The sequence below is a fragment of the Podarcis liolepis genome, assembly GCF_965112155.1.
Source record: "Podarcis liolepis genome assembly, chromosome: 5".
NCBI classification, from domain to species: Eukaryota; Metazoa; Chordata; class Lepidosauria; order Squamata; family Lacertidae; genus Podarcis; species Podarcis liolepis.
Window position 1 is genome coordinate 32,291,497 of NC_139556.1, and position 14,666 is coordinate 32,306,162.

Here is a 14,666-nt window from a genome sequence, read left to right on the forward strand (position 1 = left end):
TTCCCCAGCCACACTGGGTGTGGGTGGCTTTTAATGTTTTGATGTTTGGTTTTAGACTGTTGTAACCCATTTTGGGACCTGCTGGTGAAGGGTAGGTAATAAAATAACAACAATACACATTAATAATACACTATTATTATTATTATTATTATTATTATTATTATTATTATTATTACTACTACTACTACTATGTACTGCTTTTTTGCCCAAAGCCCTCTAAAAGCATGAAAATGCATCATACAGAGGAGTATAAGAAGGGAAGTGCCATTGATCAGTAAATAAAGCAACACAAGATTGCAAAATCACAACATTCGAGTGTGGGGAAAAAATCCTTCCCAAGTTTATTGACCAGTCTGATAAATATTTTATATTTAAATATTAAACCATGGGGATTCTCCTGGGTTCCCTCCCCTCTTCTTGAGGGTTTTGTGTTCCAAGTTAGGAGCCACTGTAAATCTCTGGGCTATGAAAAATCATCTTTAGATCCAGTACTCAACCAAAGACGACAGAGTGTCGTGACACCCCTTAAGGATACTTTAAACAACAGTCGTGGCTCCCCCCCCCCCCCCGCGCAAATTATCCTTCCAAAGCGATAGCTTGTAGGGTGCCAGGAGTTACTGGGAGGTCCCTATTCTCCCTCACGGAGATAATCACAAAACTACGCTTGAGCCCAATTTCCTCTGCAGCCGCGTGCTTTTCGCGCGCGTGGCCCTTGGCGCCCACCGCGGCCTCTGCTCGCTTCTCCTCCGTCCCTCGGCCGCCTGTGACGTCACCCGCTCCCCGCGCCTCCATTTTAACTGAGGGAACGAGGTTGACGCGCATGCGGACTACCCTTCGGGAGGGTTCTGGGCGGGCATAAAGCCAACTGATCGGGGGAGAGAGCGCGAGTGGAGGAGGCGAAAGACGAGCGAGGAAAGCGCAGCAGCCCGTTCAGTGGGAAGATGGCGACCCCCGCCGAGTGGGCCTCCCTGTGCGAGAAGTTCCGCAGCGCCGTCAACCTCTCCTACGTGGAGTCCAAGAAAGACCCGGAGACGGAGCCGTACCGCTCCAAGTACAGCGCCCGGGAGCTGCTGGAAGGCATCAAGCAGCAGCTGGGCTCCGAGGAGGCGGAAGGCAGCCCGGGAGGCGCCGGCGGAGGCGCGGCCGGGGCCGACGAGCGGGAGCGGCAGCGCGCCGTGGCGCTGGCCGCCGTGGAGTACGAGCTCGGGGTGAACCACACCGACACGCAGGAGTACTCGGCCGGCGAGGAGCACCTGGTGAAGTGCGCGCAGCTGCTGGAGCCTCACCGCCTCTCCCGGGAGTGCGTCTCCCTCTACATCCAGGCCCAGGTGGGGCAAGGAAGGAAGGGGTCGTTGGTCGCTCCCCCCCCCCTCGCAATAGCTCACCCCAAAAGGGGGCTCAGACCCACAACTGCGAGGAGCGGTGGATAAGAAACGGTGCATGAACGTGTGCCCCCCCCCCCAAGCACACGCGCGTCAAACCTCTTTGCGTCGCTCGCGCTGTTTGGGATAATGCAGGTTCCTAAACCTCAGAGTGCCGCATACTTGCCGGGGCATTTAAACATCAGCCCGGGCACGTGGCGCAATGTGTACATTCATCGCCCACCCGTCTTAACAGCAAAGGTTTTCTTGGGCCTGGGCAGTCACCGTTTGTCCTGGGAGATGGCATCATTTGGAAGTCAGAAATCAACTGGGGAGAATGAGCTTTCCTGACGTGTGCAGTTTTCCTTACGGAAAGGGCTGTGTTTTTAGTTTTGTTAGCCTAATCGATTCTGCGGCATCTCTCCTCATTATGAAATCTAGTCGATGCATAATAGGCATCTAAGACGAATAATATGTTGGCTTGGATCCAAAGTCGGATCTAATGGCTAGCGGAAGAGAGCAGGCAACGTTTGCTGGTTCTCTCATCCTCCTGCACCTCTTCCCACACTTCCGGTGTTCCTCCATTATTAGAAGGGGGGAAGGAAAGGGGAAATCAGCAAAAAATATTCTTTCCTTCTCTCCTTTTCTTTGAGCAGAGATTTTTGTCAGTAACTTAACTCACAGGATCTCAAGATCCAAGTTATTTGATTTGGCACTTTGGAACTCTTATTGAAGTATTGGATGATGCCCCCCAAAGATGTGTGGAATGTTACATAACAAACATTAACTGTCCACACTTTTTTAATCCATCAATGAATGAAGTTGTTTCCTCCCCACTCTTCTCATTGTTTTGCCTTTTTGTAAGACTAACCTTTGAACTGTTACCCATTCTATAGAAGTATTGTTGAAACTGCATATCAGAGTTGGAAATCCAGAAGGCTTTCTGTGTTTTGTTGCTGCTGCAGCCATGTGTCTATTCTTCATGTTTTAGTGCAAGGGGGTGGCATGTGTCAGATTGGAGAAATGCAGTGCTGCGGTGCAAAGTATTAAAGGAGGGTTGAGCTGGTGGTGATGGCAGACCATCCTCTGGAATATTGGTTTGCAAGGCAGTAACACTGTTACTTCAAGAAATGAAAAACAAATTTGCAGTTCATGGGCTCACAGTGATTATTTACTATTGCAGTTTGAGAGCTGAGTAACTCCACCCAAGAGAGTCTGTGGATCAAAATAATTTGTGTGCCAGTATCAGGCTGTGTGTACACAGCATGTTTAAGGCTTCCCCCAAAAATTCTTCCAACAGTAATTTGTTAAGGGTGCTAGGAATGGTAGTTCTGTGAGAGGTAAACGACAATTCCCAGAATTATTTGGGGAAAGGCATGAGGTTTAAATGTATGGGGCGTACACGGCTGCAGTAGCAAGGAAGGAATGATGACATTTAGTCCAGATGGCTTTTGTTCGCAAACTACAATGGTGTTAGAACTAGACCACTGTGGCTCCCAGTGACCAATAATAAAATGATTTGAGTTTTAGAATTGTAACCTTTTGGACTAGCTTGAAGCTTCTTCTGTTTCTTACATGTTCATACTAATTGTTTTATTGCTTGCATGTTTCCCATCCTGGGCTCCTTTAGGAGGAATGTCAGGATACAAAATTCAAGAAATAAATATTAGGCACTGGAAAGGATAGCTTATATTGAGGTAATGTGCTGCACATCCCTGGCCTGGCTCCCCAGTATGTGTCTTTAAGGCAGAATAAGTATAGTGTAAGTCTGGTTCTTGTATAATATGTAAGGGGGTGACCCCTCTTCCCTATTAAGTGATGGTGGATTTGTGCCATTCATAGCTTTACAAAAAAATGTTTCAATTTCCCTCTTCTTTTGTAGAATAACCTGGGCATCCTGTGGTCAGAAAGAGATAACATTAAAACAGCTCAGACTTACTTGGAATCTGCAGAGGCTTTATATAATCAGTACATGAAAGAGGTAATGTGTTGTATGAGCATGTCTTATGTTTCTGTAATGTGGTGGCACCTCAAGGCATAATAAAAATTGCAAGTTCTAATATCAATGAGTTGCAATCATTAAATAATAAACAGGCTTTCTGGATTAATTGTTACTGAGTTTTGCAAGTTGAGAGGCCTGTTTTCTCATGTTATAAAATGAGACATTTTGATACAATATATGTGTTGTCAGGAGTTTTCATGCCTGAATTCTGAAAGATGATTATAGTACTAAGTGAAAAATATATCTACTGTTCAGATATCATTTTTAGATAGATTCAAAATGGTTGGCATTTATGCAGAGTGTTCTGTGCAAACAGCTGACTAGAAAATCAGTGTCAACTCACAATGGCAGCTGTGCTTTCATCCCTCTGTAACCACATAAAGCATCTATAAAACAGCTTAGGGATACTTCCATTATTAGCTATAATAACTGGAAAATTCTAAAAACACTTTGACTTATTGCTATATGGCTAAAATGCAGTGCAGAATTAGTTTTCTAAAAAAGAGCTTTTCTATATTTCAGGAGGACTTATAACAAGCTAAACTCCTTATGCATAACAAGCAGCCTTCTAAGTTGTTGACTCTGCTGTGCCATAGCATTAGCACAATGGAACCTTTGTTATACCCTCGGGGGCGCTATTTATGCACTGCACGGCCTTTCTGCATTTCCAGTGTTTGTTCATTCTCCGACATGGCTTCTATGAAACCAGTGGAGTGCTGCACTTTGGCAAATTCTAAAAAGTGATGCTGAAAATATTTCACTTGTTTCATATTTACGCTCTTGTCTTATTTTGCTGAATTTGCTTTTGACTAGAGATGATGATGCTTTGGAGAAAGGCCTGAGAAGAACATGCCTGCCTTCTTGTTTAATCCAGTGTAGTTCCTCTGTTTCTTAACAACCTACCTGTCACATTTAGAGTATTCTTCCTGGATTGTTGAATCTAGGTACCAGTGGCTCAACTTCCTGGGTGCTGGTTTATGTTCATGCTAAACCTGTCATCTCCCTAGTGTCAAAACCCTGCCTTGGGAGGTGTGTCCAGTCCCACTTGATCATCCTTGATTTGAGATTAAATGTCTCATGCCCTGTCAACTCATTTCCCTTAGTTTTACTTGGTTGAAAATAAGAATTATTGCCTTCTTCCAAATATGATGGGTGACCTTTCCCCCTTGCAAGTGCATTTAAGATACCATTGTGATATTGTATGTCATAGGTTATTTAGAGAGGAAGCTGCTTTTATTTCTTTATGAAACTGTCTCTCCCCTCCCCCATTTTTCTCTGTCCCTGATCTTAATAAAGCTTCTTAATTCCGAACCTGTTATTTAACCAGATACTTTGACAGTGCAAGGAGCAGGTGTTCCTCTGTGCTTGGCCAGTGGTTTATGCTACACACGCAGACATAGGGCAACAAAACGATTGATGAATTGACAGGTTGAATGCTGCAACTCAGTGACAGGGAGATAGATAAAGGTGATTGTAGGCAGCTGCCCTGGTCTGAGTTTCACTTGAAAGCGCTTGCAGTTCTCCCTGCCGAAGAGGTGAGGTAGTAGTCAGGTAGTGGTGGCAAAAGAAATCGTGGGAGTCCAGACTTGTTAATCACACCTATAACGATGGAAGGGTTTGCAGCTCCAGAAAGACCTAAAATGAAATGGAGCTAGAGGAACCAGATTTGTATTCAGAACATATTTCCAGAAACCTTTTGTTGGATTTGTTAACTATACATATGGGTCTTATTTATTGTTATTAAAAATTTTATCTTGCTTTTCAGCAATTATGCCCTCAAAGTGACTTATTAAAGGTAGAAATGTGGTGAAACATTAAAAAGGGGTATTTGGGGGCCAGTTGCTGCCCTCTCCCTGATTTTGCAAACTCCTCTATCTCTGTTAGCCCCATTTTAATTGGCGTAGAGCTGGGGCTAACTCAAAATGGCGTCTGCCACTATCCCGCCAGTTCCCAAGCAGAAAAAAGAAGCTGCCTTAGTGATTTGCAAAGAGAATAAAAACAGCTGCAAATTAAGCTTGAGAAATAAATTTATAACAGGGACATGTGACTACTGCTCTAGAGTTGTTCAAGAGCTTGAACTAATAACTGGATCTCAATATTAAATATGCTGTTCGTTCAGTGGGATATATTTCTCTTGTGTTGTTTTTACCTCTGTGTGATGTCTTGTACCTAGTTGCAACCACTTTTGTCTTGAGTGCAGTGAGTAGCACATAAAGCAAAAATTTCTGAATGCATATTCTTACAGAGTTTCTGGTTTGTTCATTGAGGTAAACTTTCTTTTTTCCTATATTGTTACATTTACTGAAAGTCTTGTTTAAAAGCATCACAGTCTTTCTGTCAGTGCTGCAGAGTTCAGAAGAAGTAACTGTTCAAGAGGATAGAACAGGTTTTTAGAAGAATGTGCAGTTAGAGATGCACGATTACAGGTTCTACAACACAATAGGGAAGAACGGATTTTTAAGAAAGAGATATGTCTTCTGGTTGGATGTCTTGATACTTAGATGTCTTGTGCAATAAGAACATATTTCTGGATGCATCTTAACTTAATATTCTCTGCAGTACCAAAGTGCAGCCTGTAGAGAGCACAAATCCACTGTATGTATTTATTAAGTTCGTATATGTTATGTTTTGCAGAATGGGAATCCCCCGCTTGATTCCAGTGAACATTTTATGGATGAAGAAGAGAAACTTACTGACCAAGAAAGATCAAAAAGGTATATGTTGAATTGTAAAGTCAGAGATTGGGAGGGGTGTTTCTGTCTTAAAATTAAATCTAAACCCTCTGTTTCCCCAGATTTGAGAAAGTCTATACTCATACGTTATATTATCTGGCCCAAGTCTACCAGCACCTGGAGATGATTGAGAAGGCTGCACAGTATTGCCACACCACCCTTAAACGGCAGCTTGAATATAGTGGCTACTATCCAGTAGAATGGGCTCTCAATGCAGCTACTTTGTCTCAGTATTATCTCACAAAGGTAGTCACTTCAATGTTTTCTTCAGTGTACCTAATTTGTTAAGGTGCTACCAATGTCAGAGTTGCTATTTGACCAGCTTTCAAAAAGCTATTGTTATCTGTGGTATGAGTCTTATTGGCAGGCATTGGGTTGCATAATCTTCCACACTAAGTTAATTGCACTTAAGTTCCCTTTGAAATCCATGGGACTGAAAGTCATGACTAACTTGCCTCATTCATTTTGTAAGTCAATGTTCTTTCCTAGCTTTGTTGGCATTTACAGATGTCAAACTCACAGCCAAAAACATGAATAGCAAAAGGGTCTTGTTTCAGGAGAAGTGCATTAGAGGAATTTATTCCTCAAATTTGTTATGATATGAGTGTGTATGTGAGAGTGGGGAGACTCCTTAGAAGACCTTTACATGTTTGTCCTCAGCTTTCTTACTATACAGCATTGCCAGATTATATCCCCAGATCCTTCAAAGATCACACATTTGGGCAAACAATTGGGCAACTGAATTATTTCATTCTTAAATATTAAGAGAAAAATATCTTACTGCGTGCCAGGAACAAACGCCACCATGTCTTCTCCTTACAGCAATGTTTCATGGAGTCCAGGCATTGTTTAGCCGCTGCCAGTGTCATCTTTGGCCAAGCTGGACAGGTGCCATCTGCAGAGGACAGTAAGTCATCTCCTTTTAATCCTCACTGTAGTGGCTTTGAGTTATATGGGTTAGCAAAAATGTTGAATTCTCTGCTTGCTGTCCGTTTCAGTGCTGCATTGATTTTGTGGGACTGGGGGAAGAAGTTGCAATGTGAGAGGGTGAAGAGGTGCCCTTCAGCAAGGCTACACTTCTCTAATGGGCTTGTACAGCTTTGAAACTTAACGGTGCAGACTTGGAACATAGTGGTGGTGCCGAGGAAATAGCTTTTGATATGTCAACTTTAGAGAGGGAGAGAAGATGTACAGTTTTCCTCTGTTCATAGAATTGTAGAGTTGAAAGGGACCCCAAGACTCACCTAGCCCAGCCTCCTGCAATGCAAGAATCTCAACTAGATCATGCATGACAGATGGCCATCCACCCTGTCCTTAAAAACCTATAAGGAAGCAGAGTCCACCACCTCTTGTGGGAGTCCGTTCCACTGTCAAACAGCTCTTACTCTCAGAAAGTCCTTCCTGATGTTTAGTCAGTATCTTCTTTCTTGTAACTTGAATCCATTGGTTTGGGTCCTGCCCTCCACAGTAGAAGAAAACAAGCTTGCTCCATCTTCCATGTTACAGCCCTTTAGATATTGAAGATGGCTATCATATCTCTAAATCTCTTCTTTACGTGGTTAAACATACCCAATTCCCTCAACCATTCCTCATAAAGCCTGGTTTCCAGAACCTTGATCATCTTGGCTGCCTTCCTCTCCAGATGTTCCAGCTTGTCAATATCCTTCTTAAATTGTGGTGCCCAGACGTGGACACAGTACCCCAGGTGTGGTTTGACCAGGGAAGAACAGAGTGGTACTATGACTTCCCTTGAAAGGAACACTAGACTTCTATTGATGCAGCCTAGAATAGCATTCGCTTTTTTTACTACTGCATCACACTGTTGACTCCTGTTAAGCTTGTTTACTAAGACCCTTCGATCCTTTTCACATGTATTATCAACATTCCAGGTGTCCCACTTCTTATATTTTTGCAGCTGCCTATAACCTGCTATAAGTTGTATTGGTAGTATACCTCGCTGTTTCATTTTTTTACTTTTTAGGATTGTTAATGCTAGAAATGCTTAAACTATTTTAACTATGTTATGAAAACTGTGTTCTAAGATGTTCTTTACACCCTGTTTTCCTGAAATTAAATGTCTCCCTCCATTTCCAGTAGAAGTATCTTGAAGCTGTTTGATCCCGGTTACAGTATGGAAAAGCTTCAGGATTAGAAAATATTATGACCAAAAGTTAAACCTTCCTCCTTATAACCATTTAATAGATTCCAGTAGTATTAGTTACTTGAATTCTGTGTAGTCCTTCAGGTAATTTTAAGTGGCTAACTTATCCCTCCCCCCCCCCCCACCGGAGATGGCTTTTCAAAATCTAACTTGTCACCTAGCCTAATGAATATTGTAATATTTTAAACCAGATGAAACAGAACAAGATCAGCAAGACCTTCGACAGAGAAGAGCTGAAATTGCAAGGTGTTGGATTAAGTACTGCTTGAACTTGTTGCAGGGAGCCAGGAAATTGCTCGAGGTAATCAAGAAACGGAGCGCAAATAACCTTTTTAACATTTGCAGGAGTAACTAAACACAGTAGTCGCAACAGCTGCTAGTGGTGCTGAGACTCAAGGCTATAGTAAGTGTAATTCACAAGGTTGTTGTGTGTACAGAGATAGGAACCAAAATCAGTTAAGTGCTGGACTCTCTGCTTAATTTTTAAACCTTCAAGCAATATTCTGCTTGGTCAGTAGAACACTTAATCTTGTGTTTGCCAGTTTTGACCATATCACCTTAATTGCATCATGGGCCTTGATTGTTTTACTGATAGCATCCAAATGGTTTCAGTAGGAGCTAGATACATTACCTAATCAAGAAAGCATAGTTTTCTTTGTTAAAGCTAGTCTGCCATTGGTGCATACTCTGTGTTTACACAGTTTTACACTTCAACTTCTTCGGTAATTTTCTACTTGCCTATTATTGTCCTGTCAGAGTGGCTATTTAGCAGCTGAGATAGGCAAGCAGGCAGGTATTCCCATATGTCCCAGTGGCTGTGAAGATGTCAGCATCTCATCTTTTAAAAAATCAGCTGTGTAATTTCCACTGCCTTGTTAGTTTTTCCTTAAATTGTTGTGATGCTTATATACTGCTTTTTGTCCCAAGTGACCCCAAAGCAATTAAAAAAAGAAAAGAAAATATCATTATGAATCACAAAACACCATTAAGATAACAGTAAAATATTAGCAGCATACGTAAGCTGTTGAGATTTTCAATTCGGGAAAGCAGTTCCTACTGTCTGATAGCACAGTACAGTCATACCTCATGTTACAGTGTGAGCCAGTGTGGTGTAGTGGTTAAGAGTGGTGGACTCGTAATCTGGTGAACCGGGTTCGCATCCCCGCTCCTCCATATCCAGCTGCTGGGTGACCTTGGGCCAGTCACACTTCTCTGAAGTCTCTCAGCCTCACTCACCTCACAGAGTGTTTGTTGTGGGGGAGGAAGGGAAAGGAGAATGTTAGCCGCTTTGAGACTCCTTAAAGGGAGTGAAAGGCGGGGTATCAAATCCAAACTCCTCCCTCCTCCTCTATGTTACAGCTGCTTCAGATAACGTGTTTTCGAGTTGAGGACCACAGGAAACCCAGAAGTACTGGAACGGGTTACTTCCAGGTTTCACCACTCACGCATGTGGAGAAGTGCCAAATCGCGCCGGCACAGACACAGTGCTTCAGGATGCGAACGCTGCGGGTTGCGGATGTGCCTCTGTCACGGATTACGTCCGCAACCCGAGGCTCCACTGTAGTACTAACAATGGATACGAAAGGAAAAAGAGAACCCTACAAGATGTCAGATATATTGGGAGTGGTTTAACGAAAATTTCAAGAATGACAACCACTTGCTGTGAAATACTTAAATGAAGTCAAGGAAATATCTCAGAGTTACTGCTTGGAGAATTGTTGAAAACATGCCTCCTCCACTAAGTTGCTGCTATAAGCTCAGCTTGTGTTTCCATTGAATTATCAAAATAAATAAGAATCATATATGGAAGTACTAAATAATTTCTAGAAATCCAAAACATGTATTTTTCTGTCATGCAAACATAGGAGTAACAGAAGTCGCTACTGTGAATGTGATTAATTTATCAAATTGGCGGTATCTAGTTTTTTGACATCTCGTGGAGAAGTATTTCACACTGCGTTCTTGTTTTAGGACAACATTGGGGAGCTGGATCCAGACAGGCAGTCGGAGCTTAAAGCCCAGCAGAAGAAAGAGGAGGATGAGAAGGAAGAGGACAGGAAGAAGGCTGTTCTGTTTGGAACTAGTGATCTGTGTGACTCTATTTTGGCCATGGAAGAAAAAGTGAGCTGTGTGTTTCCACTAGACTTCAAAGAAGCCAGAGAAGTCTTCTTAGTGGGTCAGAATTATGTCAATGAAGCAAAAGATTTCTTTCAGGTAGATGGGTATGTCACTGACCACATTGAAATTCTTCAGGATCACAGTGCCTTGTTCAAGGTGCTGGCATTCTTTGAAGAAGATTATGAGAGGCGTTGCAAGATGCACAAGCGCAGGATAGATATGCTGGAGCCCATATATGCTGGCTTAAACCCTCAGTATTACCTTCTGCTCAGTAGGCAGCTTCAGTTTGAATTAGCTGACACCTATTACGAGATGATGGATTTAAAAGTGGCCATTGGAAATAAGCTAGAGGAACTTGACTCCCACACAATAAAGAAAATAAATTCTCTTGCTCAGATGGCCATGAAATACTATGAACTCTTTTTGGATTCATTGAGGAACCCTGATAAGATTTTCCCCGAGACCCTAGAGGAGGATGTCCTGCGCCCTGCAATGGTGGCCAAGTTCCATATTGCCCGCCTTTATGGCAAGCTTATTACTTCGGATGGCAAGAAACAGTTGGAGAACATGCAGACCTCGTTGGAATATTACTCGTTTTTGGTAGACTACTGCGAGAAGCACACAGATGCCGTCCAGGCCATTGAAACTGAGCTAGAGCTCAGTAGAGAGATGGTTGGGCTTCTCCCAACAAGAATGGAAAGGCTAAGAGCCAAGCTTTCTACTTTCACTTAAACTCCTTCCTCCCGTGGAAATGTGCAATATTAACACAATCGCTGTCCAAAGAGGCAGTTTCCCTTATGGCAGTTGCCTTGTAGTCATCCGACATCTGTTGTGTGCTCCCACTGTGACAGGCAGCATAGAACCCGTATAAAATGGAAAACTGTCAAGTGTAGTAATTCTCCCACACTTCAATATTAAGTATACAGTGAATGGTCAACTGGTGCTCTGTATTGCTTGCTCCGTACTGACATGCGCACCTTCCTGCCTTATTTTTCTCCTTCCACTACGTGGTCCAGTTTCCAACTGTAGTGCTGCTCTCCCAACTGTTTCTTCCAAAAGGGAACTTTTTGAGTACATTGTATTTACAGCCCAATCCATCCCCACAAAATAGAGACTTAGGTAGGTGGAATTTATTTTCCTCATTAACAGTCCCTGGAAAAAACCGTAACATATCTCTAATTTAATGGTGTCATATTTATTTTTGTATATGTTAGCTGTCCTCCTTTTGAATCCTGTTAAATAGGATCAATAAACAAACATGCCTGATTGCACATTCTCTTGCCGTCATTTTGTGTGTGTGTTGTGACCTGTTTAGCAGTAGAAACCTGTTCCAGTTTTTCTCCACAAGTTACAGCCTGAGTCTTAAATACATTCCAGCTATTACCAAACCATAGGCCAGGACTCTGGTTAGTCCCGTCCTACAACTGAAGTTCATATTCCCATCTGTAAGGACCAGAGTTGAACATTTAAAGACAATAAAAGCAAAAATTCTCTGGCAGCTCACATCTATGTTCAATGACATATTCTCTTATTAATAGTGGTTTTTGAAAGGGAGAGGTGAAAATTAAGAAATGCCCACCATCCTATTCTCACAGTGGCCAGTCAGATACCTCTGGGAAACTACCATGTAAGACATGAATACAACAGCATTCTTCTGCTTGTGATCCCCAGAAACTGGTATTCAGAGGCATGCTGCCTCCAGCAGTGAAGTTAGAATCTAAGCATCATGGCTAGCAGCCACTCCTCCATGAATTTGCCTATGCCTCTTATGTGAAGGAGTACTTAATTTTGTCTGTCCTGAATCTTCCAACATGGAGCTCCATCGGACACCCATGAATTCTAGTGTTATGAGAGAGGGAGAAAAACATTTTCTTACCCGCTTTCTCCAAACCATGCATACCTTTAAACACTTCTGTCATGTTCTCTCCCACCCACATACTTGCCATTTTCCAGACTTTGTTGCTGTTTAGTCGTGTCCGACTCTTCGTGACCCCATGGACCAGAGCACGCCAGGCACTCCTGTCTTCCACTGCCTCCCGCAGTTTGGTCAAACTCATGCTGGTAGCTTCTAGAACACTATCCAACCATCTCGTCCTCTGTCGTCCCCTTCTCCTTGTGCCCTCCATCTTTCCCAACATCAGGGTCTTTTCCAGGAAGTCTTCTCTTCTCATGAGGTGGCTGATTTCCTTCAGAATGGATGTGTTTGATCTTCTTGCAGTCCATGGGACTCTCAAGAGTCTCCTCCAGCACCATAATTCAAAAGCATCAATTCTTCGGTGATCAGCCTTCTTTATGGTCCAGCTCTCACTTCCATACATCACTACTGGGAAAACCATAGCTTTAACTATATGGACCTTTGTTGGCAAGGTGATGTCTCTGCTTTTTAAGATGCTCTCTAGGTTTGTCATGGCTTTTCTCCCAAGAAGCAAAGAATTTTCCAGACTAAAAAGCCCCAAATGTAATCTTTCCTCATTGGAGAATTGCTCCAGTCCCTTGATCATTTCTGGTTCTTTCCTGAATATTTCCCAGCTCTACAATGTCTCTTTTGAAGTCTGACCAGAACTGTACATAATATTCCCAGTGTGGTCACACCATAGATTTGTCTAGCGGCCTAATGACATTGGCAGTTACATTTTCAACCTCTTTCCTAATGCTGCCTTATATGGACTTTGCCATTTTCACAGCTGCTGCACATGCGAGTCAACATCTCCATCAAGCTGTCCTCTGCAACCCCAAGGTCTTGTTCCTGGTCAGTCAACAGCAGCTGAGACTCCCATTAGCTTATATATGAAGTTTGGGGTTTGTTGGTTTGTGTTTTGTTTGTTTTTGCCCCAGTGAGCATCACTTACACTAAAATACACCTACTATTTTACTATCATTCACCCAGTTTGGAGAGCTCCCTTTGGAGATCTTTTCAATCACCTTTAAACATCCAAAGCAATTTGGCCACCTCACTGCTCACCCTGACTTCTAGATAATTAAATAAAATAATTAAATAAAAAAGCACAGGTACCACCCATTACTAATCATTTAGGGACTCCACTTTCCCCAAACCCTGCATTAGGAGAAGAGTCCCATTTATTCCTGCTCTCTGCTTCCTGTTTCTTAACTGGTCATTGATCCTTAAGAGGGCCTGTCCTCTTACTTCATGACTGTTAAGCTTACTCAGGAGTTTTTGGTGAGGTACTTCATCAGCAGCTTTTTGACAATCTTTAAGTACACAATATCTAATGGATCAACTTGTGACAATGTTTGTTGGCACTCAAGGAACAAGGTTTACTCTTGCGGAAGCCAAGCTGGTTCTGCTTCGGTAAGACCTGTTCTATACCCTTAGTAATTCGGCCTTTACAGTGCTTTCCTTTAGCTTTCCAGCACAGATGCTAAGGTAAGTTGCCTGTAACTTCCTGGATCCTATCTGGGTTCCTGGTTAGGAGCTGAATCCTGGCTTGTTCAGCTCTTTGCACAAGAGGAGCAAAGCAGCAGCAAAGGGGTTCCATTCACCTGCATGCAAGTCACCACAAGCCCACCACAAGACAAGAATGAGCAACATGTTTGCTGCAGCTTGGGCTAGATGTTTTTGATTTCGCAGTTCTGCCAGCAACTCATTTTTTGTGTTACTAAATACAGTACCCTTAGGGAAATAGAATGGGGGGGGGGGAGCAAGGGCTGCCATCTTCAGTGTTCCTTGCATCTTGATGAGGGTGAGAGAGCTATGGGTAGATTTGAAGATCACATTACACTTCCATTCATCTGTCCCTCTTGTACGCAGTACATTAACCATTTGAAAAAAATAACTATTCAAGAGAACACCATAGCAGCAGGATGCTAAAACTAAGTTAATTGCAAGCTCACCGTGGGTAAATATTGGTTGTAACAAGGCAGTGAGGTATAATTGGGAAAACTATATATTTGATTTAGCTTGCCTACAAACCCCCTCTCCCCTCTGTGCTCCTGCTGGTGCTGCTACAATCTCTGACTGATGCACTGTGGAATTCTTCAATGATAGGTCAAGTACCATAAACAGTTACTCTGGAATTAGAAGGGTCTGTTATTTGTTTGATGCAGTCTGGAATACTTTTTCATGAACTAGGCAAATTTATGTTTTGCCATTTTTAGCTCTTATCAGGAAAGGGGGAAGAGTTGCCAGGCAGCGCCCACAGAGCAACCGTTGCTGAGAGCTTACGCCGCCTCCTCTTGTCCTAGTGAGAGACTGATCACATCACAAAGGCCAGCTGGGTTGCTGTGGGCAGCTGCTTAAGGGTCTGGCTATTCGGGACATTCTGTGGAACATC

General features: G+C 42.9%; 1 protein-coding gene across 1 annotated transcript; it reads left to right on the forward strand.

Moving 5' to 3' along the window:
- The first annotated feature begins 841 nt into the window (after positions 1–841).
- Positions 842–11,645, forward strand: KIFBP (kinesin family binding protein). Its single transcript, XM_083503292.1, has 7 exons — positions 842–1,328; positions 3,244–3,342; positions 5,998–6,077; positions 6,158–6,341; positions 6,918–7,002; positions 8,448–8,557; positions 10,228–11,645. Exons 1-7 carry the CDS (start codon positions 942–944, stop codon positions 11,104–11,106), a joined length of 1,824 nt encoding a protein of 607 aa, XP_083359418.1. The 5' UTR covers positions 842–941; the 3' UTR covers positions 11,107–11,645.
- Positions 11,646–14,666: the final 3,021 nt, after the last annotated feature.